This window comes from Caretta caretta, chromosome 6, assembly GCF_965140235.1.
Source record: "Caretta caretta isolate rCarCar2 chromosome 6, rCarCar1.hap1, whole genome shotgun sequence".
Lineage (NCBI taxonomy): Eukaryota > Metazoa > Chordata > Testudines > Cheloniidae > Caretta > Caretta caretta.
The window spans coordinates 1,624,571-1,648,773 of NC_134211.1; the positions used below are offsets into that span (position 1 = coordinate 1,624,571).

Consider the following 24,203-nt stretch of genomic DNA (forward strand, 5'->3'; position numbering starts at 1 on the left):
AGGATTAAATCTTGGACACGGGCGGAGCGAGCTGTGGGACAGGTAACGGGGGGCTAGCGACCATCCCTGGGGGCCAGAATCGCCCCCTCCAGTCTATCCCCCACCCCACGTCCCCCGACAACCCCCCTGAGATTTGCGTGGCTGGTTTCAAACCAGCGGCAGCTGGGGGGCACCGAAGGCAAACCCCGGCCACGCCCCGGCCTCTCGCTGGGACCCGGCCCCTGCCCCCCGCCCCACCAGCCGAGCCCCGCGGGTCCCCACGCAGCGAGCCGCGCCCGGCCGCCAAGCCCGAGAGCTGCTTGAAAAGTCCCGAGCGGCTGAAAATCCCGCTGCCCCCGGGGCACTTGCGCTGCGGTGGGGAGGGGGGCGCAGATGGCAGCGGGCTCTCCCCAGGTGCGACGGCTGGGGACGCGCGGTTCCCTCCTGCAACAGAGACGGAAATGAGTGGTGTTTAATGCCAGGGAGCCCGGACTCCTGGGTTCTCTCCCCAGCTCTGGCAGGGGAGTGGGGTCTAGGGATTAGAACCAGGGGAGGCTGGGAGCTCAGACTCCTGGGTTCTTTCTCCAGCTCTGGCAGGGGAGTGGGGTCTAGTGGGTTCGACCAGGGAGGCTGGGAGCCTGGACTCCTGGGTTCTCTCCCCATCGCTAGGGGGAAGGAGTGGGTTAGAATGGGGAGGGGAGCTGGACCCCCTGGGTTCTGGGTGCAGTGGGGCTGTGGCATGAGGTGCTGGCTAAAGAGAGTTTGCTCATTTCTTGGGGTGCTAGTGGGGATGGGCGGTGTCCCCAGTACACAAGGAGAGCCCTGGGGAACTCAGCACTCAAGAATTGGGATTAGGACATGGAGTGTCCCAACCCTGCTCTGTGCCTCAGTTTCCCCCTCTGCCAGCCCTTCTGTTTGAGCTCAGTGGGTGTGAGGGGGTTAATCCATTGGTGTCCTGTTGTCTCAGTTCTCCAACAGAGTTTGGCTTTAGTCCCAGCCCAGGAGGAGGGGAGATTGGTCAACCAAAGCCCAGCCTGTCACCCGCTGCATTATGGGAAATGCAAATAAGAAAGGGTAAGTGCTCCAATTCAGGTGTAACCCATTCCAGAGCTGGGGCTAGAGTCCACGAATCCTGGCTCAGAGCCCCCCCCTCACTCGACCCCAATCCCCTGCCCACTGCCCCCAAAGCTGGGATAGAACCCAGGAGTCCTGGCTCACAGGCCCCCTGCTGTGCGTCTCCCAGGCCGATCCCACCCCCCTCCTCGAAGCCAGCTCCAGAGGGGATGGTGGAGCGACTCCAGGAGGACGTCACCTGCTCCATCTGCCTGGACGTCTTGGAGGACCCCGTCTCCATTGAGTGTGGCCACAACTTCTGCCGGGGCTGCCTCGCGGCTCACTGGAGTGGGGTCTCGGCTTGGGGGTACCAGTGCCCCGAGTGCCGGGCTCCCTGCTCCAGGAACCGGACGACCCCAGACACACGTCTGAAAAGCCTGGTGGAGAAAATCAGAGACCTGCCACGTGAAGGGACGTTGACAGGAACAGGGACAGCGAGCCCTGAGGTGAGTGCAGCCCTCCTGAGGCTGGTCCAGAGATGCAGCCACCTCTGGGGCGGGGCGGGGGGGGAACAGCTGCATGTTTGCTCCCTGCAGCACGGTGTCCCCTATCTCCACGCTGGGGCCCTGGGGTCAGGGGGAAGGCCGGCTAAGGGGATTCCTGTGTGCCTTTAGCAACCGGTCAGGTCCCTGGGCTGCTAAGGGGGGAGCTGAGCACTCAGGGCTCAGACCTGCTGATAAGAAATTAACTAGCAAGCTACCAGGGTGTGACTTCAGATGGGGGCCCCTGTGAGGGGACATGGACTAGCTGGAAGTGGGGGGGAGAGGATGGGACATGGGGCCTTTCCCCTCTTGGGGGCACTGGCTTGGATATGGCCCATGGTGGGACTGGCTGGTCCAGGGGGTGGGAATGGGGCTCTGATCCGGGGAAGAAGGGACTCACCAGCTCAGGGGTGGGGTCCCAGCTCTGATCCTGCTCTGTCCCTGCAGCCGGGGCCGGGGGCTCTGCCAGAGGAGGGGCGCCCGGTGCAATTGGTGTGTGTGGATGAGAAAGGGGGCCTGACCCTGGACGAGGATGTCCTGAGCCGCTGTCTGGAGCAGGGTGGGGTGGGGGATGCCCCCGTGTGCCTGGTGTCCATCATTGGGGAGCAGCGCCGGGGCAAATCCTTCCTGCTGAACTACCTGCTGCGTCGTCTCCAGAGCCTGGTGAGTGCAGCCCTGATCCGCTCCCAGAACCAAGGAGATAACCCAGGAGTCCTGGCTCCTGGCCCCCCGCTCTAACTCACTAGACCCCCACTTCCCGTGCCAGAATTGGGGACAGAACCCAGGAGTCCTGGCTCCCAGCCTCCTGCTGTAACCCACTAGACCGTCTAGACCCTTGTCTGTGTGTCTGTCTCAGCCTGAGTCTGCCTGTCCATCATCTTTCCAGTGCGCTGGTCCCCATGCTACTTGCCTGCTAATAAAATACTCACAGTCCCCCTTCCCCCCCACACTAATTGCACCGCCCCCCATGTCTTCTTCTCCCCCCCCCCCGCCAGGATGTGAAGGATGGATCCTGGATGGGCCGGGAGGAGGAGCCCCTGGAGGGGTTCAAGTGGCGAGTTGGTGCCCGCAGAGTCACCGACGGGGTGTGGGTGTGGAGTCAGCCCTTCTGGGTCCCCTCCAAGGGGGGCCAGGTGAGTGGGAAGAGGGGTGAGGAAATGGGGTGGGGGGATGAGTGACCGCAGCAGATGTCTACTTGGGGGAGCAGAGCAGACAGAGGCTGGGTGGGCTCAGAGACCGGGGCCTGGGATGGGAGGCAGGGAACACAGTGCCCCCCAGGGGCTTGGTCTCACTGGGTGCTGGGGCATGTGGGGGGCAGAGTGGGGAGCTGGCATGAGACACTGGCCCGTGGCTCCCCCCCCCAGGTTGCCGTGCTGCTGGTCGACACCGAGGGCTCCAAGGACATCGCCAGAGACATGGAGACCAGCGTGAAACTCTCCGCCCTCTCCATGCTGCTTGGCTCCTACCAGGTAGGCAGTAGGGGGTGCTGTGCTGCAGGGAGCGGGGCAGGGCTCAGCAGGGGGCGCTCTCCCATTGCAGCCAGGGCCGGCCCTGATGCCCCAGGTTGGCACTAGGGGGCGCTGTGCTGCGGGGAGAGAGTCGTGCTGGTTTCTGTCTCTAACCCTGTCCTCTCTGATGACTTGCAGATCCTGAATGTTTCCAGCCAGCTAAAGGACCCCGATCTAGAATATCTGGAGGTGAAGGGGGAGTAGGGCAGGACGTGGTGCCATTCTCCTAGAGCCCCAACGGGGTACTCTGCCCATTCTGCAGCTGGGGAAACTGAGGCCCAGAGAGAATCAGTGACTTACCTGAGGTCACATGGGGAGTCTGTGGAACAGCCAGAGATAGAACCCAGGAGTCCTGGCTTCCAGCCTGCCCTCCCCCTGCTTTTTTAACCACTAGACTGCAGTCCCCTCCCAGAGCTGGGGAGAGAACCCAGGAGTCCTGGGGCCGAATTCAGCAGGGCCCAGCTTCTGTGCTGCTCCAGGGTCTGGAATTCGCCCCTGCCCGAGCTCCATGCCGACTGAGAACACGGGTGTTGCCAGGACTCTGAGAAGTCTCAATATTTGGCATCTTGGTCTATTCTGCTCCTACCGTCGGTGGGCAGGGGGGCAAAGAGAGCCCCTGGCATGGGGCGGGGGGAGGGGAACCTTGACTTGCAGTTCTGCCCTTTGGCCACTAGGTGTCTCTGCAGCAGAGGAGGAAAGCCCTGAGACCCGGGGAACAGACCCAGACCAAGCTGGAGGGGCTGCTTTGTGGGTGGGTGGGTGGCAGGGGGGTGTTTGTTGGTAGGATTTTCACCCCCACCTGCCACCAGGGCACACGCTGTCTCCCTGCCCCAGGGATCTCAGCAACCTGCTCTCTCTGCTCTGCAGATGTTTCTGCACGTGGCCGAGGAGGTGGGAAAGGAATACGGGCTGGAGTCCATTCAGGTGAGACGACATTCCCCCCCAACCTCCCACCCTGCCCCATGCAATCTCCTCGCCCCACTGCACGGGATGCTCCTGCCCCAGCCACTCCCTGCCCCACACCCGAGGGGTTCAGCCTTCCCCTCCTGAGATTGTCCTGTCTCCCCTGCAGCAGCTAGACCTGCTGGTGCGGGATTGGAGCAGCTCCTTGGTCCTTGGAACGGACGGTGGGAAGGAGCATCTGAGAGACGTCCGACAGGTGACTGTGGGGCTTGACACGGGGCCTTTGCCCTCTGGGGGGTGCTGGCTCTGATCCGGCCCCAGGGCAAGGGCCTGGCTGGCTCAGGGGAGCAGGGAATGGGTCCCGGAGTATTTCCCTCTGTTGATATCTCACTTTGCTGATTCCCCTGGCTCTGGCAGATGCTGGCGGCGTCTTGCAAACACCCGAAGGCCTTGGAAGCGCTGACCAGAAGCAAAACCCGCTGTTACCTGATGCCCTTCCCTGGCAAGTGGATCATGACTGGAAGCCAGGGATGCCTGAGAGGTAACGGACACGGGACAGCGGCTCTGAGCCTGCACGACGGGGCGTCTCCGTCTCTGCCGGGGAACGGGCCGTGGGGGGACGCTCCGGCTCTGGGTTCATTGCCATGTCCCTCCCCTTTGCAGACATGGATGAGGATTTCCGGGACAGCCTGAGGGACTACGTCACCGGCCTGGTGGCCTCAGCCGGTCAACACATCTGGAGGAACCGGCACGGGGCGCTGGTGACCGGGTCACAGCTCGCTGCCAAGATAAAGGTGGGGATTGGCCAGCTGGGCATGGGGTCTCAGTAGTTGACGCTCTCCCCTGGCAGTCAGCGCTGGCCCCAGTACCTCATGGTGGCACTAGGGGGCGCTGTGCTGTGGGGAGCGGGGTGGGGGCTTCGCCCTTTTTGCTGAAGTTTTGTTAATTAAGAATGAGGGTTGTATTTATAGCCTAGCAGAATCCCAGCTTGGATGATTCTACTGAGCCTTCCTAAATCATCCAGGGAAGTTCTTCATTTCCCCCACCAAACTGATTCCCACCGTTGTCTTATGTCCGTTCCCCAGCTGCCCTGCCCCAGAGGTGGCTGCATCTCAGCGCCGGGCGAGCCATCCCCATGTTCCCACTTTTCTAAGCCCTGTGGAGTCTGTATTGTGATTTCTTGTGCTTTCTTTGCAGAAATTCTCTGATCTGATGAAGAAACGTTGCTTCGGCTTCTCCTCTCCCGCTCAGGTACCTTCTCTGCCTGTCTCTGCCTCTGACCTGATCAAGGGGTGTGTCCCTCCTCCTGAATTCACTTCCGATGTAAAACTGTAGCCTACTTTTGTCTTTTTCTGCTGCCTCACCGAAAGGTGGCTGCATCTCATGTCGGGCAAGCCATCTCCGTGTCGTGTTGCTGGGAGGCTATTCCCCAGCTGCTCCCCGCCCCCCAACCCCAGAAGTGGCTGCATCTCAGCACTGGGTGAGCCCATCCCTATGCAGTGTTGTGTGTGGCTGTTCCCATATGCTGCTCCCCAGAGGTGGCTTCATCTCAGGAGTGTGTTGACACTTGTTGAAAAATGTTTGTTTTTTTTCCCCATGCAGAGAAATTTGAGTTTCCAGCGAAATATCAAAAGCTGAAATACTTTGATCTGGTGTCTAATGGGAATTATAGTTTGGCTCTGCATGCTCCCTTTTCTCTCCATAAATCAGCTCTCTGGTCAGACTGCAGCTCCCATGATGCACTATAGAGGAGGGAGATGGTGCATCATGGGAGTCCCTGGCTGTGGAGCATCATGGGGCTTGTAGTTTGGGTGCCTGGCTTCAGGCTGAGCTGCCATGGTGGCTCATGGGAGTTGTAGTTTCACACTGGCTAGTGGCATCGCTCTGTTACATGAGGTTGCTGCAGTTGCTAGGTGGAGACAGGGCCCCATAAACTGTGGCTCACCCCGGCCTTGTCCTCCCTCTGCAGATGGCCATCACCTTCCACAACCAGAGAGTCCTGGACAGGGCCAGTGCAGACCACGCTGTGTTTCTGAAGGAGAAGGTGAGTCTGTGCGGCGGGGGCCCCTGTGCCCCAGCCAGGGGAACCCCAGAGAACCGTCTTGGCCAACCCCACTGGCTGTTGGCTTCATGTAGGAGACGGGACCTCATATCTCCAGCTTCCAGGATGACTATAGAGATGGGAGGCTCAAACTCCTGCACCGGGGTTGGGGGTGGGGGGAATAAGTTTGCCCTGTGGCCAGCTGCAGTAGTGGAGGTGTCATGGCCCAGGTGGTGAATGGGCTGGACCCGGAGTCGGAACTCCTGGGTTTTGTCCACGGTGCTGCCACAGATTCCCCTGGGTGAGTCAGTGAGTCTCTCTGGGCTTCAGTTTCCCCATCTATCAAAGGGGGAGAATGATCCTGCCTTGGCGAGTTTTTGCCTGTGAGCTTTTTGGGTTCGTGTCCCTCACCCGGCGCGAGGGGGCCCCGCTATCTCAGTCCAGGTCTGTACCGTGCCTTGCGTGAGGGGGGCCCCCATCTCAGCTGGGGGAGCAGGGTCCGTGCAGCACTTGTCCCTTCTAACGCTCTTGGCCGTCTCCTCTCCCGGCGGGCGCAGGACGGCGACTCCCGGACTCTGATCTCCTGCCTGAAGGTGCGGCCGGGCAAGATGGCGGAGCTGTTCGCGGAGCGGCGCGGGCAGTTGCTCTGGCGGTGCCAGACGGACATGCGGGAGCCGGCGCCGGAGAAAGCGGCCCAGCTGACAGAGCTGGAGGAGGAGTTGACAGGGGAGGCCGAGACCTTCCTGCAGAGCTACGGGAAGCGCTTCAAGAAATTCGTCATCGCGGCGGGCGTGGGCGCGGGGGCGCTGGTGCTGGCCCCGGTGGGCGGCGCTGCCGGCATCGGGATCGCTGCCGCTGCTCTCGGCATGGCTGAGGCAGCAGCCCTTGGTGCTGGCGTGGGTGCCGTGGCCGGGGTTGTCGTGGGCGGGGGCGTGGGCGGGGGAGTTGGTGGGAACATCGCCCAGAAGGATAGGCAGAGGGCCAAGGCTGCTGTCGGCAGGAGGGAGGAGGAGGACGGCACTGAGGATCTGTCTGAGGACACACCCCTGATCTGATCAGTGCCCCCCACCCCAATCTAGGGCTGAGGAATGGGGTGACGGGTCTGCCGCGTGGCACAGACATGTTTCCCACAAGCCTCCCCAGAGTGGGGAGCCTTCGCCCCCAGATTCTAAGAAGGGACCTTTAGATCCTCTTGTCTGACCTGCTGTGCCACCCAGCTGGAGAATGCCGCCCACTTCCCCCTGCGTTGGGTCGGATATCTCCCGTTGGACTAAATCATCTCCCGGAAAGGCGGCCAGTCTGGCTCGGAAGCCAGAAGAGATGGAGAAATCACGGGTTTCTCGAGGAGCTGGTCCCGCGGGCGAATGACCTGCGCTGTGAGAAATCCAGTGCCTCATTTCCAATGGGAGTTTGTCTGGCTTTAACTTCCAGCCCTCGGTTCTTGCTCTGCCTTCCTTCGATGTTGCAGGGCCACTCCGCTGCAACACGAAGTGCTTGGAAATGCCCCGTCGATGGTCATGTCCCGAGATCACCCGCTGGGGGTGACCATGGGCGCCTGGCTTATTTCTTACAACGGCAGTCCGGTGATGCCGTCCTGGGGGATTGATCTTCAGCCGCCCCTCTGAGCGGGAAAGTGGGTCCAGGGGAGAGGGCACAGGAAGACGTGGGTTTCCTGCTCTACCATGGACTTCTTCTGTGACCTTGGCCAAGTCACTTCGTTACTCTGTGCCTCAGTTTCCCATCTGTATAATAAAGATAATAATGCATTGAAAGATCGTGAGGGGTTTGAGCTCTACTGAGAGAAAGCGCTCTGCAAGAAACAGGCATCATAATTTATTCCAAGGGAGGGCTATAAAACCTTCCGAAGCTAAAGGAAATCGACACCGGTGAACTTCACCATTATTGTAGAGAACTCTACTGGGCCTTCAAGTCAACCATGGTCTTCCTCCTGGATCTCTCAGCTCTTTTAGACATGGTGGGCCCAGGGTATGAAGTGCCTTGAAGATCAGGCTGAGACCATGAACTTGATTCAATATTGTAGCTCAGACATGGCCAGGTGGGCATAGGGCCCCTATGTCCCACCATCTTCTTAATATTTCACCTAAGGGGGTCGTGTGCGGGTTCTGCCAAATGGTGGGAACCAGTCGCTTGTCACGGCTATTGCCAGATGGTTGTATGAGTAACGGTTTTAGAGCCAGGTCCCCAGTAGGATATTGAGTTCTGAATCTTCTGGGAGTCAAACGTGAGGCTGGGAGCCGACCTGGTCAACATGAGAACAATGCACATCCGTGGAGGCAGCCTCTGCTTGCTGGCTTGACAAGATGCAGGCTGGCCATCTACAGAGACAAACCAACCCCAAGGGAATGCTCAGGAGAGGGGGGCCCTGGGCTCGCAGACAGGAGCTTGTGACTGGAGAAGAGCAGAAGAAATGGCCCATTACAGAGGAGTGACTTTGCCAGCAGGGGGAACAGGGGATCCCAGCTCTCTGGACTGGACAAGTGCTGTGAGAACCAACCAGCGGGAGAGTTTGACTGTAAACCTGGGAGGGATGGGGGGGCTGTCATAAATAGGGGGAAGGGTAGCAAACTTTATGTATCCTTGGCAACTGTACTGGATTGCCTTACCTGTAAGGGGTTAAGTAGTTCAAATAACCTAGTTGGCACCTGACCAGAAGGACCAATAAGAAAAGAAAATACTTTCAAATCTGGGGGAGGATTTGTTTGTTGTTGTTGTTCCCTCTCTGGACACAGGGAGAAGGTACAACATCTCCTGAAAATATACCTGGAATAATCCATCTAAATCCACAGAAATTGTAAGTAGGGCAAGGAAATGCGTTAGGTTATCTTTTGTTTTAGCTTGTGAATTTTCCTATGCTACAGAGCTACTTTTATTCCTGGTTTTTTTATAACTGTGAAGCTGAGCCCAGCGGGGAGTCCTCTGTATTTTAAGTCTTTTTATTACCCTGTAAAGTTACCTTTCATTCTGATGTTGCAGGTGTGATTCCTTTATTTTTTTTCTTTATAAATAAAGTTCTTCTTTTAAGAATCTGATTGATTTCAGTGTCCTGAAGACAAAGGGTCTGGTCTGTGCTCACATTGCTAAAGCAATTGGTTGGTATAGTATTCTCAAGTCTCCCCAGGAAAGGGGGGGATATTTTGGGGGGATAGCGATTCCAAGCGACCCTTCCCTGAATTTTTGTGTAAATCACGTGTCGGTGGCAGCAATACTGACCAAGAACAAGGAAAGTAATTTGTGCCTTGGGGAAGTTTTAACCTAAGATCGTAGAAATAAGCTTATGGGGTCTTTCATGCAGGTCCCCACATCTGTACCACAGAGTTCAGAGTGTGGGGGGGAACCCTGACAGGGGCGTAGGTGGTCCGGCCTAGCTGTCACAACGGGGCCAAGGCCTGCCCACCAGGGACGGGCGTCTCCAGGCAGGAGTTGGAGGAATCGCAAGGCCAGGTCCCATAGACAAGAGTCCAGGTCACAGTCAGGCTGGAGTCGGAGACCAGAGATCGGGAGACAAAGCAGAGTCTGGCGCTGCAGCAGGCCAAGGTCTGGGGTTGCCCGGCCAATTTCCTGGGGCAACCCCTGGAGGTTAAGTAGGGGCAGCTGACCAATCAGAGGGCTGCAGGGTACTGTCATGCTGGATCTTGTGAGCGGTACTTCCTGTGATGCCTACTCCCCACAGTGCTCCCTGGCTGTGCCTCAGCCTGGCCCCCAGTGGCACTGTGGGAATGTCAGCTGCCCTGGACTCTGCAGACCTGGGTTCTAGTCCCCAGGTCCTCACAAAACCTGCCTGAGGGCGAGGTGTGCAGGCGATCCTGGAACTGAAGTGGAGCAGGGGAGCTCTGTTTCCATGGAGGCAGCAGATTGGCGTGCATTGTGGGTGTGCCGAAGGCTGGTGACTGGGCCCTGGACTGTAATGGGATCAGGCATGTAAGTTGCCAGCCTGCAGTGAGATACAGAGGGGTTTGCAGAGCACCTGGTGTGATAGGGTCCCTTGAATGTAACCTGGAACTGGGGTATTGCTGAGTCCCTTGAACCAGGGCTTTCTCTCACCCTGTGTTGCTCTTGCTAAGCATGAACTAACAATAAAGAGGCTCCAGCCAATTCCCGCCCCCAGCCTACAATCCCAGGGCTGTACCATCTTGCCCTGCTCAGAAGCCTGACCAGTGTAAGTTTATAACCCAGTCCACCCCTCCCTCAGTGCGGAGAGGGCATGCACCAGCTCTTGTTCCTGAGCAGATTTCCCAGGCACTACACGCAAATCCCACTGGTTTAGGTAAAATATAAAACCTGTTTATTAACTCCAGAAAGACAGGTTTGAAGTGATTATAAGTAATAAGTGTCAAAATTGATCAAAGTAATAATAAAAATAATAAAATTGATTATAAGTAATAAGATCAAAATTGGTTTCCTAAGAAATAAAAGTAAAATCCCGATCTGAGTTCTATAAACTAGACAGGATTTGAATCAAGCCGTGTCTCACCCTGATGGTCTCGTTCCTTACTACACAGGCTGGGATTTTCCGGTCCAGCCTGGGCCCACCTCCCCAGTTCAGTCTTTGTTCTCCAAGCGTGTTTCCAGGTGTTCAGTTGGGGGTGGGGGCGGGGAGGAGAGTGAGGCCAAGTGATGATGTCACTTCCCCACTTTTATAGCTTCTTCCAGCTTGCTGGAAAGAGCCTTTGCTATGACATGAGTCAAGCAGCCTCCATTGTCTGCGTGCTCTCTCTGAGAAGTCTCCATTGTATACGGATCCTGGGATAATCCTTGGGAGTGTGGATTCCTTTAATGGGCCATCAGCATGTCTGGCTGCTCTGCTTTTGCACCTGAAAGGCTGGTTGTGGGTGTTCCCAACCTCTCAACATATTTCAGTCACGCACACAGAGCAAAACTTCATAACTTCCCATCCAGAGACAGCACACACAGTCCAACCGGGTATTAATGTTCAACAGATCAAGACTTTTAAAGTGATACCTCACAAGGCAGACTTTGTACAAAACATCATAATTATCTGACCATGGTGATTATGGGGGTGCCAGGGTGTTGCTTTGAGGCTCAGCGTGCCACACTGGGTCTGCAAGTTGCCAGTGGAAAGCAAGAGTATCCCCTGGTGGGCACAGACAGGGCTCCATCCTGCTGGCAGCAGAGGGTGGTGATTACCCGTGGACACCCCGGGAAACCCCAAACCAGCATCGCAGTTATTCCATGGGAAGTTGGTGTGGGAAGTGCAGGGCTGGGTGATACGCTCACGGAGATGCCCTGCTGCATTATGGAACAGCTGAAGTTTTCTGAGTGGCGGAGCCTTGGGGTGACACATTGCTGCAGCCCAGGGGAGAGGCGATGGCATAAATAACCAAAGCTAAGTCATCATCGGCCAGGATGGGTGACGGCTCGTAGGCAGCCGGAGATGATTGACAGCGCAACTCGCAGGTGCTGGTATGCAAGAGCTCAGCATCAGGGAGGAATCCAGGAACGGTCCTAGATGACGGAGTCTGCAGTAGGGCTGAGGGGTCAGCTTCGGCCAGGTTTTCAGAGGGGTAAGTTTGCTTTGCCGTAAAGCCTTAATTCCTGGATTTTAGAAGATTAGTTTTGCTTTGCCTCAACTCTGCAGTTCCTGGAGTTCAGAGATTTAAATCCAGGGGCATCCAGTGTTCAGGAATGGTCTGAAACAGCCTGAGGCAACCTTAACGCTGGTAGTGATGTGTTGGGGGAAGAAGCGTGCGGCTTTGCTCTGTTCCTCACTCCTGCATAGAGCGGGATATTTGCTTTGGCGCGAGGAAAGGGTGGATTATGGGTTATATCAGAAGGAATTCTGGACCTTTGACCCCAAGTGCCAACAATTCTCTGTCAGCAGAGAGTACCTCACAGTACTAATTTAGGAAACAAACTTGATATCTTTTTGTGATGAGATGACAAGGTGGGGTGATAAAGGTCATTGTGTTGACAGAATAAACGCATGCTTCTGTAAGGCATTTGACTTGCACCAAACGCCATTTGGATTAAAAAGCTAGAATGATGCAACATGAACTTGGCCCACCATAAATGGATTAAAAACTGGCTAACTGATAGGTCTCGGAATGTAATTGTAAACAGGAAACCTGCTGAGCGGGTGTGTTCCTAGTGGGGTACTGCAGGGAGCAGTTCAGATTGTACCCTGGGTATGTCTCATATACATCTAGGACCAAAGAATGCAGGCCCTACTTACAGGCTGGGGGACTCAATCCAGCAGGGCGGTGACTCGGAAAAACATTTGTGGGGTTGTGGTGAATAATCAGCTGAACGTGAGCTCCCAGTGTGATGCCGTAGCCAAAAAGGCTAATGTGATCCTGGGAATGCATAAAGAGGGGATTATCAAGCAGGAGGAGAGAGGTTATTTTCTCTCTGTATTTGGCCCTGGTGCAACCGCTGCGGGAATCCTGTGTCCAGTTCTGGTGCCCACAATTCAAGAAGGATGTTGATAAATTGCAGAGGGATCAGAGAAAAGCCACAAGAATGATTGAAGGATTAGAAAACCTGCCTTCGAGTGATAGACTCAAAGAGATCAGTCTACCCATCTGAACAAAGAGACGGTTAAGGGGTGACTTGATCCCAGTCTGTCAGTATCTCTGTTTAATAACAGGCTCTTCAGACTAGCAGAGGAAAGGTCTAACACAATCCAATGGCTGGAAGTTGAAACGAGACAAATTCAGACTGGAAATAAGGTGTAAATTTTTAACAGGAGATTAACCACTAGAACAATTTACCAAGAGTCGTGGTGGGTTCTGCATCACTGGCATTTTTAAAAACCAAGATGACATGTTTTCCTGAAAGCTCCGCTCTCGGAATGATTTTGGGGAAGTTCTCTGACCTGACTAGACGATCACAAGGTTCCTTCTGTCCTTGGAATCTAGGAATCTATGAGTTCACTGTGAAAATTTCCCACAAGGCTGTGATACCAGGCTATCTACCCACAATGCAGGACCCTTCCCACAGACCCACAGACCCAAGTGATATTAACAGCATGGCTGAAAGGTAAAGTCAGCCAAGATGCCAGTAGTGGAGATGCATCCAGGGACTGCATCCTGCTGTTCAACTTTCCCCTGTTCTGGGGCGGATCCATCGGCCAATAGCTCGGCAAAGGATCCTGTGACACTTCACCCCATATTCTTCCCAGTGATATTATTATATGAGTATGACATAATCATAATGTATTTTATGCAAGATAAGTCATGTGAGGTGTCATTGGAAAGGTTATGGTTTGCTGAATATGATTATCCTACTTGAATGCATGTATCATGTCTGTATCTGAAGTTAGAAATATTTCTATGTATCTGTATTTGAAATGTGTTTTCACCCGGGGAATGCCCACTAGACAAGCTGTTTTCACTCTTGATATTCGGTGGGGAAGGGCCTATTCAGTGCAATGGCACATTAGGAGAACAATAGGTCTTAGGAGAAGCTTATCTCCCACCTGGGCAGCCTTCCTGAGGACGCTACAGACAGCCTCCAAGTAATGGCTGCTGTGACCCTATAGGGACATGTGACCAGGTCACCTGGTGCTGGAGTCCATCTTGGGATGTCAGTCTTTTTCCACTGACTGGCGTGGGAACCAAGCTTTGAAACAAAAGATTCCCACCATATGCAAAAGCGATATAAGGCAGGGGAGTGACATCATCAAGGTTCTTCACTGACTCCCTCACCCATGGAGACTCCTGGAAACACCTGAGGAACAAAGACTGAACCGGGGGAAGTGCTGGACCCAGGCAAAAGGGATTTTTAGCCTGTGAATGGAACACCTGGGAATTCCAAGCTGCAAGGAAGTGCAGCTGGCCCCTTAAGAATCTGCAGCCTGTTTGTATCATCTCTTAGGGTGATAATTTGCAATTCATCTCCAAACTATTTAGTGTATTAAGCTTAGTTTGTATTTTTTGTTTATTTGCTGGGAAATCTGCTTCGATCTGTTTGCCATCCCCTATAATCACTTAAAATCTTTTGCAGTTGTTAAACTTGCTTTTGCTTTATCTAAAACCTGTGTGTGGGAGTCATAACTTGGGGCAGAAAGCGGTTGCATATTCCTCTCCACATTGAGGGAGGGGGTGAATTTCATGAGCTTATGCTGTACATTTCCTTGTACAGTGCAAGACAGGATAATTTTTGCATTTATACTCCAAAGGGAGTGTGTGCCTTCGGAATTGGGAGATGCCCTAGCTGTAGCCTTCCCATGCAGGGGCTGGTCAGAGTGTCTGCATGTAATTGCAGCTGCATGTGTCCCTACCTACATCTGTGCTGGTGAAAGTGCAGGTTGGAGACTGGAGAGGGCTTGGCAGGTTGTCCCAGCAATATGGTGAAGAAGGGAGCCCAGGCAGGTGGGTCAGGGAGGCTCAGTGGTACCCCAGTTCCAGGTGGCACCCTGGGAGGAGGAACCCGTCACAGATCCTACATGATTGATATGCACTGAGTTTAAAAGCCTGAAAGGTCAGAAAGCTCCAAAATGGACACCTGTGTAAAGAGGGAAAATAGGAATTAGAAATGTCAGTCTGGTGTTTCTTGGGTGATGGACACGACCCCCAAGAGAAAGCCTCAGGAAGTTTGTGTGGAGAACCCTAGCTGACAAATTATGGCAGTTAGCCAGCCTTCTCCCATCTGCAAAGTTCTGAAAGGAAGAATCTAGGAACGTCCGTAACCCGTGATTGATCCTGAAGTTAAAATCCCACAAGAAGAGATATACGGTGTATTCCTGTTTCTCTGAAACCCTGTTATCCAAACCTCTGCATTATCTGAGTCCCTTCCTTGACCCCCAGCATGAAACACCTGTCCTCTGCAGCATGATCTCATGTATCTCATGCTCGGGGACCAGGAAGGGATTTGGACAATGTGGAGGTCCAGATAAGAGAGCAGAGACCCCCCAGCCAGGAATAGAAGGAGGACGATGACCCGCTCCAGACATGTGGGAGGCCACCCTGTTACTGAACGGCTCCTGCCCTCTGGGTTATCCAAACTCCCAATAAACTGAATAAAATCCATGTCCCACCCAGGCTATTCAGATTGACTGTATCCTGTTGCAAAGAATGAAACTACACGAGTCAGCCTGTATTTCTCTCTCACTGTAAAAAGGATGATAGCTAAAGAGATAAGTGGTTCAGCTTGTTTGGCCACCTGTTACTAAATATGAAAATTTGTCGCCTGACTTGCCCTCAAAGACGCATCCAGAGACCCTTGAAGGGAACTTGTGCCGAAATCTAGTAAGAACCGTACAGCCGCTGCCAGCACCAGCTGAAGTGTAGACGAACCCAGCGGAACTAAAGCTCCATCTAGGTGTAGAGGCTGAGTTGGAAAATCCACATCTAGGTCACACAGACAGGTACCGATGGCTTGTTTTCTGCATGTAATTCCCTTCTACTCCAACACTGTATGGGCTATCCTCTGTTTAACTACTTACATGTTTAGGCTGTGAAGTCTGAGGATGGCTTAAGGGCGTAATGGGTTTATACTTTGCCAGCCAAACGCTGTCCTAAATGTCAAGAAATATTTTAAGGAGAGCGGGTTGAGAACTTTTTGTTAAACGAATTTTGACTGAAAAAGGGCTTTTGGACCAAAATGAAAATGTTTGTTTTTGTCCAAAAAACTTGTTTTCCTGACAAAAATAAAACCGAATATGAAACAATTCCCATTTTTATAAAAATTATGTTCCTTTTCTCTCATAGTCGAAAAGTGTCTGTCTGTCTGTCTGTCCATCAGTCAGAGAGTGAGAGAGGTGGGGGGAGGTTAATTTAAAAAGTGAGGGAACGGAGAGAAACGGAATGATTTTGAAAGGAAATGAAAATGGTCATGTCACCATTTTTGTGCTGACGAGGTGACTGAGCCATTTGTTGAGAGAGGGCAGCACAATATTCTCCTAAGAGGATCACACGGGACCCACAGACAGTTCACAGAGAGTCTGTATCCACTGAAAGCAAAGCTATTTCCTCTAACGTAGCTTCCGTATAAAGAAGTGAAACCTTCTTGCTGGGAATGGGTTGGAAGGGATGTCACAATGCTGTTTGCACAGTGTTCTGTTCTGTGTATCATGCGACCACTGGGAAGACCTCATCTGTAATCCGGCACCTGTCTATTCAGCTTAACAACGGGGAGGCTCAGGGGAGCCTGAAGCCCATCTGAAAGTACCTACAAGGGAAATAGAAATGAGATCTTAGAGGCCTCGTCCATCGCTTTGGTCTGATGCAGCCCATTGGCTGGAAGTTGAAGCTAGACAAATTCAGACTGGAAATAAGGTGTCAGTGTTTAACAGTGAGAGTCACTGCCCATTGGCATGGCTTACCAAGGGGCGCGGGCGATTCTCCATCACCGACCACAGTTTTTCTAACAGATTTGCTCTAATTGAACCAGGAATTAGTTCCTGGACATTCTCTGGCCCGGGTTATAAAGGAAGCTCAGGCTAGATGATCACAAGGGTCCCTTCTGGCCCAGGGATCTGTGAGCCTATGTTGCAGCAAGAGGGCTCTGTGCTGGGCCAGGTGCAGAGAGGGGATGCTGGGATGCTCAGGGGGACAGAGAGCCCATCTTGTGGGAGGAGACTCAAAGAGCCTGGCTCATTCAGCCTAATACGAGGGTGAGAGGGGCGGTAGGCCTGGGGGCAGAGGGACGCCAAGAATGGGGAAGAGCCATGGAAGCAGAAGGACAATGGGGGCTGGCCCAATCAAGGTGGGAAAGGAGAAGGTGGCTCCCAGCCCCCAGAGAAGGCAGTTTCTGGAAAAGCCTCCCTGTGGGGTTGCGGGGGAGGGGCAAGAAACCCAACTTGTCTGGAGAAGGAGGTTGAGAGGAAGCAGAAGTCACTTGGGACTGGCGTCTGCAGAGAGTTCGGTGCTGTGCTGCTATGGTCCCAGATGTGGAGATGTAGCCTGAGAAACCCCTGTTGGAGCAGTGCAGGGTCGAGCCCTTTCTAGATAAAGGCTCTGATTCTTTCTTCTCCCATGTTCACCGGGAGGCTGACTGGGGAGTGCCTGCAACAGGCTGCCATGGGGCGGCACTAAGGAGCAATCTCCCAGATTGAAACACCGCTGAATTCTGCCCCTTCAGATCCGGGAATGAGGGGTTCCTAGTTTGTGTCCACAGAGACTGGGAGCTGCAAGTTGTTATCGCTGCAGTGAGAGGTGTTCGTTGTGTGGCTGTCTGGGGAGAATGAAGGGGCACCTGGAGCCCCTGGCATGGGGGGCAGATGGAGCCCCTTGCATCGGGGGAGGGGCAAATGGGGGCACAGGGAGCGCCTGTTGTGGGGGGAAGGGAGCACACAGAGCCCTGGCTGCTCCCTGTAAGTGACTCTCTGTTACCCTGTATTTCCCCCATTATTATTTGTTTCCTTGCTGGCTGGGCACTCACCCCTTCAAGGTGTCAGAGTGTTGCCCCCACCCAGATGCTGGGACCCAGCTGAGACCGAGGGTCTGCAGTGCAGGGACACGTTCATTGCTCCCAGCGACCGGCTGTCTGATCTCCAGCAGCCAGGGGCTCTGTGTGTCCCCCATTCTTCCCGTTTCTGGTTTTCCAATTTTCACGGAAACCCGCCGGGCTCTGGCCATTGATGCATAGAACAGCCTCAGAGATTTTGGGAGGGATCAGAGGTGGCGTTGGGAAGGGAGTGTGTTGCAGCTGGCCGGCCAAGTGGAGAAATCCCATCACGGGAAGTGCAGCCCCTCGATTAGTTCATCTGGTTAATTTTTCAGACATGTTCCAGGTGTGTAAGTTCCACCTTGCACTTGCTGGGGACCAGACACTTGGTGCTGGATCGCCTGGTGTGGGTGGTGCTGTAAATACACCCCCTCTCCCCAGCATTTGCCCACTCAACCCAATGGCGCTAACCCTGCCGGGCTGTGAACACCACGAACCCAACGGGGCCTGAGGACGTGTCAGGCAAGATTGAAATTAGTTTCACTTGGGAATCAGATGTGGGAGAACGGAGAAGAGGGAAATGTTTCACAGGTCTAGTAAGAGCCTGAAAATTTCTCTTTCCATTGGAAAACTGCAGGAGCAAGGAGTCCTGTCTCCCATTCCCCTTTAGTCCAACCACTAGACCGCACTCTCCTCCCAGAGCTGGGGAAAGAACCCAGGAGTCCTGGCTCCCATTCCCCTTTAGTCCAACCACTAGACCGCACTCTCCTCCCAGAGCTGGGGAAAGAACCCAGGAGTCCTGGCTCCCATTCCCCTTTAGTCCAACCACTAGACCCCACTCTGCTTCTGGAGCCAAGGGTAAAACCCAGTAGTCTTGGCTCCCAGCCCTGCCTTGGTCTAACCACTATACCCTACTCCCCTCTGTCTGTCTCTTGAAGCCAGCACCAGAGGAGATTATGCAGAGAGTCCGGGAGGACGTCCCCTGCTCCATCTGCCTGGATATCTTGGACGACCCCGTCTCCATTGAGTGCGGCCACAAAGTCTGCCGGGGCTGCCTCGCGGCTCACTGCAGCTCGGTGTCGTCCCAGACATACCGGTGCCCCGAGTGCGGCCACCCCTGCTCCAAGCACAGGATGATCCCAGACACACGCATCAAAAACCTGGTGGAGAAAATCGGAGACACACCACAGGAGGGGAGAGAGACAGAGCGGGTGAGAATAGTGGATGCTGGAAACGGGACACGGGGCCTTTCTCCGCTAGGGGGTGCTGGCTCTGATCCAGGAGGCTGGTGACCGGCTGACCCAGGGGGTGGGAATGGGACATGGGGCCTTTCCCTCCAGGGGGAATCAGCTCTGATCTGTCACCAGGGTGGGGGACAGGCTGGCTCAGGGGGATGGGAATGGGGCAGGGGGCTCTGCTCTGGGGAGCTGGGGACTGGCATGCTCAGGGGCGGGGTCCCAGCTCTGACCCTGCTCTCTCCCTGCAGCAGGGGCCAGGGGCTCAGCCAGCGCCGGGGCGCCCGGTGCAACTGGCGTGTCTGGACAAGGAAGGGGACCTGATCCTGGACGAGGAGGCCCTGAGCCGCTGCCTGGAGCAGGGTGGGGTGGGGGATGCCCCCGTCTGCCTGGTGTCCATCATCGGGGAGCAGCGCCGGGGCAAATCCTTCCTGCTGAACTACCTGCTGCGTCGTCTCCAGAGCCTGGTGAGTGTAAACGGAAGCAGGAGTGAGCTGTGGGTGTGAATGGCCCCATCCTGCCCCCTGCTGGAGGAATCAGAGCTGCACACGTGTCTGTGAGTGCCCCCCTCCACATGTCCAGGTAGCTGGAGCCATGACTGGACCCTAGTGTGTCTCTCTGTCTAAAAGTAGTGTGTCTGTCTATCTGTTTGCACCCTAACGTGTCCGTCTGTCTATCAGATTCCGAGCACGCCCACCCATCACCAAGTATTCCTCACCACCCCCACCCCGCGCTCGCACAGTGAACTCCCTGTGACGGTTTGGGGTTCAACCCAGACTAGGGAGGGGTGTTGTCACCGCTGTCCTCTGCTTTCAATGCTGTGATGGCACCTGGACACCAAGAGGCAGCCGACAAGCCTGCAGGCCACACCCAGGCTCCCACTGTCCCGTTGCTTTTTGCAGAGGGACCCCAACACACTGTCCCGAGTCACCCCAAAACCCCCTGCCAAGGTGATGAATTGCTGGGTTTCTCAGAACTGCAAGTTTCGGGTCATGGTCTCAGCCTCCCTGTCCACCCTGCCAGCAAACCCTTCAGGACTTGGCAAGCTCTCTCCCCGTCTTGGGTGAAAGAAACACTGAACCCCGACTCCTGGGCTCCCCAGAGACGTCTCCCCGCAGTGCCCATCCCGCTCCTGCAACACGCCCAGAAACCATTCAGTGCGTTGCTCCTGGATGGAGACAATGCGCTGCCCCTTATCGATTTAACCGAGTCTGGCAAACACGCTGATCCCAATCCCAGCCCTGGGCCGGTTAATATCCAAAGTCAGACAAGGCTGATTAAAGAAAAGGCCTCAGGGTTAGGTGACACCTTGTGTGAGGAGTAAAGCTGGAAAGGGCGACACACAAAGAGAAGGGAGAATACGCTTCTCAGTCTAATGCTGAACTTCTGCAAGTCACAGTCTTGGCCGTGGCAGGTTTCTCCCCTCCAATCATTTCCTGGAGCCTTCAGCCCCCTTGGTTGAAGGACCCACCACTCTGTGATTTCAGGAGCTCTGTTCTGGTTAGTCCCACCAGTGCAGGATAACGCCAATGTCTCTGTCCTAAATATAAAGGGAAGGGTAAACCCCTTTAAAATCCCTCCTGGCCAGAGGAAAAACCCTTTCACCTGGAAAGGGTTAAGAAGCTAGGATAACCTCGCGGGCACCTGACCAAAATGACCCATGAGGAGACAAGATACTTTCAGAGCTGGAGGGGGGGAGAAACAAAGCCTCTCTCTCTGTCTGTGTGATGCTTTTGTCGGGGACAGAACAGGAATAGAGTTTTAGAATTTAGTAAGTAATCTAGCTAGAGATGCGTTAGATTCTGTTTTGTTTAAATGGCTGAGAAAATAAGCTGTGCTGGATGGAATTGATTTTCCAGTTTTTGTGTCTTTTTGTAACTTAAGGTTTTGCCTAGAGAGATTCTCTATGCTTTGAATCTGATTACCCTGTAAGGTATTTACCATCCTGATTTTACAGAGGTGATTCTTTTTACTTTTTCTTCTATTAAAATTCTTCTTTTAAGAACCTGATTGCTTTTTCATTGTTCTTGGGATCCAAGGGTTTGGGTCTGTGTTCATCTATGCAAATTGGTGAAGATTTTTATCAAGCCTTCCCCAGGAAAGGGGGTGTAGGGTTTGGGGAGGATTTTGGGGGGAAAGACGTTTCCAAACGGGCTCTTTCCCTGTTATATACCTGTTAGACGCTTGGTGGTGGCAGCAATAAAGTGCAAGGGCAAAAGGTAAAATAGTTTGTACCTTGGGGAAGTTTTAACCTAAGCTGGTAAAAATAAGTTTAGAGGGTTTTCATGCAGGTCCCCAGATCTGTACCCTAGAGTTCAGAGTGGGGAAGGAACCTTCACAGTCTCTTTGCCCCGCTCCTATTACCCCAAAGTCTGATGTCTCTGTTTAAGGCGTAATACCAGCGAGTGTCCAAATTTCTCCTCTAGCGTTAATACAGACCTTGCAGAATGATATTTATCGCCTGTGGGTCACTGACTTTCAGCGAAGGCCTCACTCGAGACACTTTTGATAACACAGGAATATTGTAGACGAGCCGTTGAGTCAGTGATTTATTTAAGGTTCAGGCTCTCTGCCGCCTCTTTATAGCCCAGGAAACCATTGAAATGTGTCCTTTGAAAATTCAAACCCAGCCTAAGCATCTCTCTCCCGCTGGGGAGTCATGGGGTTATCTCTACCCCTCGGTGGCTTGACGTCTTTGTGTAGCTTCTATGGAAATACATTTCCAATATCCCGTGGTTTCCCTTGGAGACCCAGTCAAGCAGGTTATCACCTTCCCTGGCCCAGGGCAGCCCGGCTGATGCATGCTTTGTCATACACATTTTAAGAGCATAATTCTCGTGCACGGCCACACCCCTTTGTGCAGACCCCATGCAGACGTGACACACGAATATTAAAGACCCACGAGGGCTGAGTTTGCCAGTGAGATCCCATCTGCCACCCATTGGGTCTGGAGCCTGACACCAGGGTGTGAGGTGCAGAGAGTCCATCAGGCCTGGCAAGAGTTGGTGACACAGAGCAGTTTGACCCACCAATTGGCCTGTGTCACCCCCCATACCCACCCCCCGAGGCCTGGGGATTGGCAGGTTGGTGAGAGATGGGCCCAGTCACTCTCATCCTCCACCCTGATCTGACTTCCCCCTTCCCGGCAGGATGCGAGGGACGGGTCATGGATGGGCCAGGAGGACGAGCTCCTGGAGGGGTTCGAGTGGCGCGCCGACATGCAGCGAGTCACCAAGGGGGTGTGGGCGTGGAGTCAGCCCTTCTGGGTCCTGGCCAAGGGTGAGAAGGTAAGTGAGGGCTTTGGGGGTGCACAGGGAAGGGGGAGGAGGCCATGGGGGGGCTGGGAGAAGGGAAAGGGGAACAGGGTAGAGGGCTGGGAACAGAGGGAATGAGGGAAACCGGGAGGGATGGACAGAGATGTGGGAAGGAGGCCCCAGGGGAACCCACTGGAGAGAGAACAGGTGAGAATGGAGAAGAGCGAGAGGAGGGAACTAACACTGGGGCGGGTGAGAACGAGATGCCAGGCGCCCTCAGGGCAGAGCAGGGGTCAGGCTCTGGGGGCGGAGGGGCCGTGCGCGGCTGGACAAAGCCGGGAGCTGACCTGGGGCTCTCCCTCTTGGCCCCGCCAGGTGGCCGTGCTGCTGGTGGACACCGAGGGCTCCATGGACATTGAAAGGAACAAGGAGACCAGCATCAAACTCTCCGCCTTGTCCATGCTGCTCAGCTCCTACCAGGTTGGGGGGCTCAGTGTGGGGGGCTGTGCTGTAGGGTGTGGGGCAGAGGCTCAGTAGGGGGCGCTCTCCCCTGGCAGTCAGGGCTGGCCCCAGTGTGGCACTAGGGGGCGCTGTGCTGCAGGGAGCGGGGCAGGGGCTCAGTAGGGGGCGCTCTCCCCTGGCAGGCTGGGCCAGCCCCGATGCCCCCTGCGGCACTAGGGGGCGCTGTGCTCGGGGCGGGTGACGTGGCTGGGAAGTGGCCTGGGCCGGCCGGCCCTGCTCATTGCTGTAGCTCTGTCTGTCCCCTGGCTATTTGTAGATACTGAACATTCGCTGTCGGGTGAAGGACCCGGATCTCGAGTACCTGGAGGTGAGGCCGGCAGCGAGACGCAGAACGTGGCCGGGCCAGGTTCACCCATTAGCCCCTCAGGGTTATTATCCCTCCACATAGGTCGTATGGGGAAACTGAGGCCCAGAGAGAAAAAACGACTCTCCCACGGTCACATGGGCCTCTGGGGTCTGCACTGTCACCGCACGGCCCAGCCTGGCTCTCTGCTCCCAGGTGTCCCGTGTGGGCCACTGGGCCAAAGTTAGGACCCCTCCCTCCCCTCCAGCCCAGCTCCACCGTCGGTGGGAAGCTGCTGGGGCCAGGGACTGGGGCGGTCGCTCTGCCCCCCGGTTCCACTTTGCTCTTCCCACCAGGCTCTTACCCAGCCCCAGCCCCGCCGTATGGAGCCCCTGGCAGTCGTGCTCTTAGCGACGTCACTGCCGCCTGTGGCATATGGCGTGTCCTGCCCCTGCACCGCGCCCCGGGGAGATTCTCTGTGCGGGACACGGGTTGGATCTGGCGAGCCCTGGAACCAGACTGGCTCCTCCCTGGGGCATATGGCACGGAAAAGTGGGGTGTGCCCAATGGCTATCCCCCCCAGCACCAGACCCCTCTACCCCACGGCCTCCCCCCACCCCGTTGGCTGGGAACATCTCGCTTCTCTCTGTCCCATGGAAAATGTCTCCGTCCATCTCCAGCTTTGTTTTGCACTTGTCAGGCCTCACTGCGAAGGGAGCAGATCAGACTGGGGGTGTGGGCGACCAGGCCCCTTTGCGCTTCACAGGAAGGATCCCCGCGCCCAGTGTAAACAGCTCCCAGCCCCCAGTCTCACCCGCCCCCACACTCTGTTCTCTTCACTCCGCAGATGTTTGTGCAGGTGGCTGAAGTGGTGGGAGAGGCCTATGGACTGGACCCCATTCAGGTGAGACGGCTTCCCCCCCCCATCACCCACCCTGCCCCATGTATCCCCACATTGCACCCCTCCCCCACTCTACAGCATGCTCCTGCCCCATGCACCCCCTGCCCCACTCCCGAGGGGTTGAGGTTACCCCAGCAGACACTGTCCTTCTCCATGTCCCAGCCTTCACCCCACCCCCAGTGACTCCCACTCCCCTCCTGTCTCCCCTGCAGCATCTAGACCTGCTGGTGAGGGATTGGAGCAGCTCCCGGGTCCTCGGAGCCCAGGGTGGGGAGCAGCATCTCAGACACGTCAGACAGGTGAGTATGGGGTTTGGGGTGGGGGTGGGGAATGGGAGATGGAGCCTTTCCCACCTGGTGTGGGTCGGCTCTGAGTGTGTCTCCACTCATCAGTTATTGTTGCTCGCTGCATTTCACTGCTGTAAGCTCTGTACATCGATATAACGATCCCCCCGGCTCCGGCAGATGCTGGCGGCGACGTCCCCTTGCAAACACCCCAAGGCCCTGGAAATGCTGAAGAGAAACAGCACCCGCTGTTACCTGATGCCCTTCCCCGGCAAGCGGATCGTGACTGGGATGGAGGGAACCCTGAGAGGTAACGGAGCCGGGAGAGTGG

At 55.2% G+C, this 24,203-nt stretch overlaps 2 protein-coding genes across 2 annotated transcripts in view; both read left to right on the top strand.

The window, feature by feature from the left end:
* On the top strand, positions 1–9,058 carry LOC125639067 (RING finger protein 112-like). The gene is made up of 14 exons (XM_048855530.2): positions 1–42; positions 947–1,053; positions 1,223–1,538; positions 2,022–2,237; positions 2,570–2,707; positions 2,939–3,043; positions 3,221–3,271; positions 3,950–4,006; positions 4,155–4,241; positions 4,403–4,526; positions 4,649–4,779; positions 5,183–5,236; positions 5,955–6,029; positions 6,584–9,058. The coding sequence occupies exons 2-14, from the start codon at positions 1,031–1,033 to the stop codon at positions 7,079–7,081; spliced, it is 1,875 nt and encodes a 624-aa protein (XP_048711487.2). The 5' UTR covers positions 1–42; positions 947–1,030; the 3' UTR covers positions 7,082–9,058.
* Positions 7,538–24,203, top strand: part of LOC125637819 (RING finger protein 112-like) — a 21,546-nt gene continuing 4,880 nt past the window's right edge. Inside the window, exons 1-9 of the mRNA XM_075129050.1 lie at positions 7,538–7,609; positions 18,332–18,604; positions 18,841–19,095; positions 21,778–21,915; positions 22,258–22,362; positions 22,661–22,711; positions 23,535–23,591; positions 23,801–23,887; positions 24,053–24,182. Of these exons, the coding sequence (XP_074985151.1) occupies positions 7,538–7,609; positions 18,332–18,604; positions 18,841–19,095; positions 21,778–21,915; positions 22,258–22,362; positions 22,661–22,711; positions 23,535–23,591; positions 23,801–23,887; positions 24,053–24,182 (1,168 nt within the window). The remainder of the gene's footprint in view (positions 7,610–18,331; positions 18,605–18,840; positions 19,096–21,777; positions 21,916–22,257; positions 22,363–22,660; positions 22,712–23,534; positions 23,592–23,800; positions 23,888–24,052; positions 24,183–24,203) is intronic.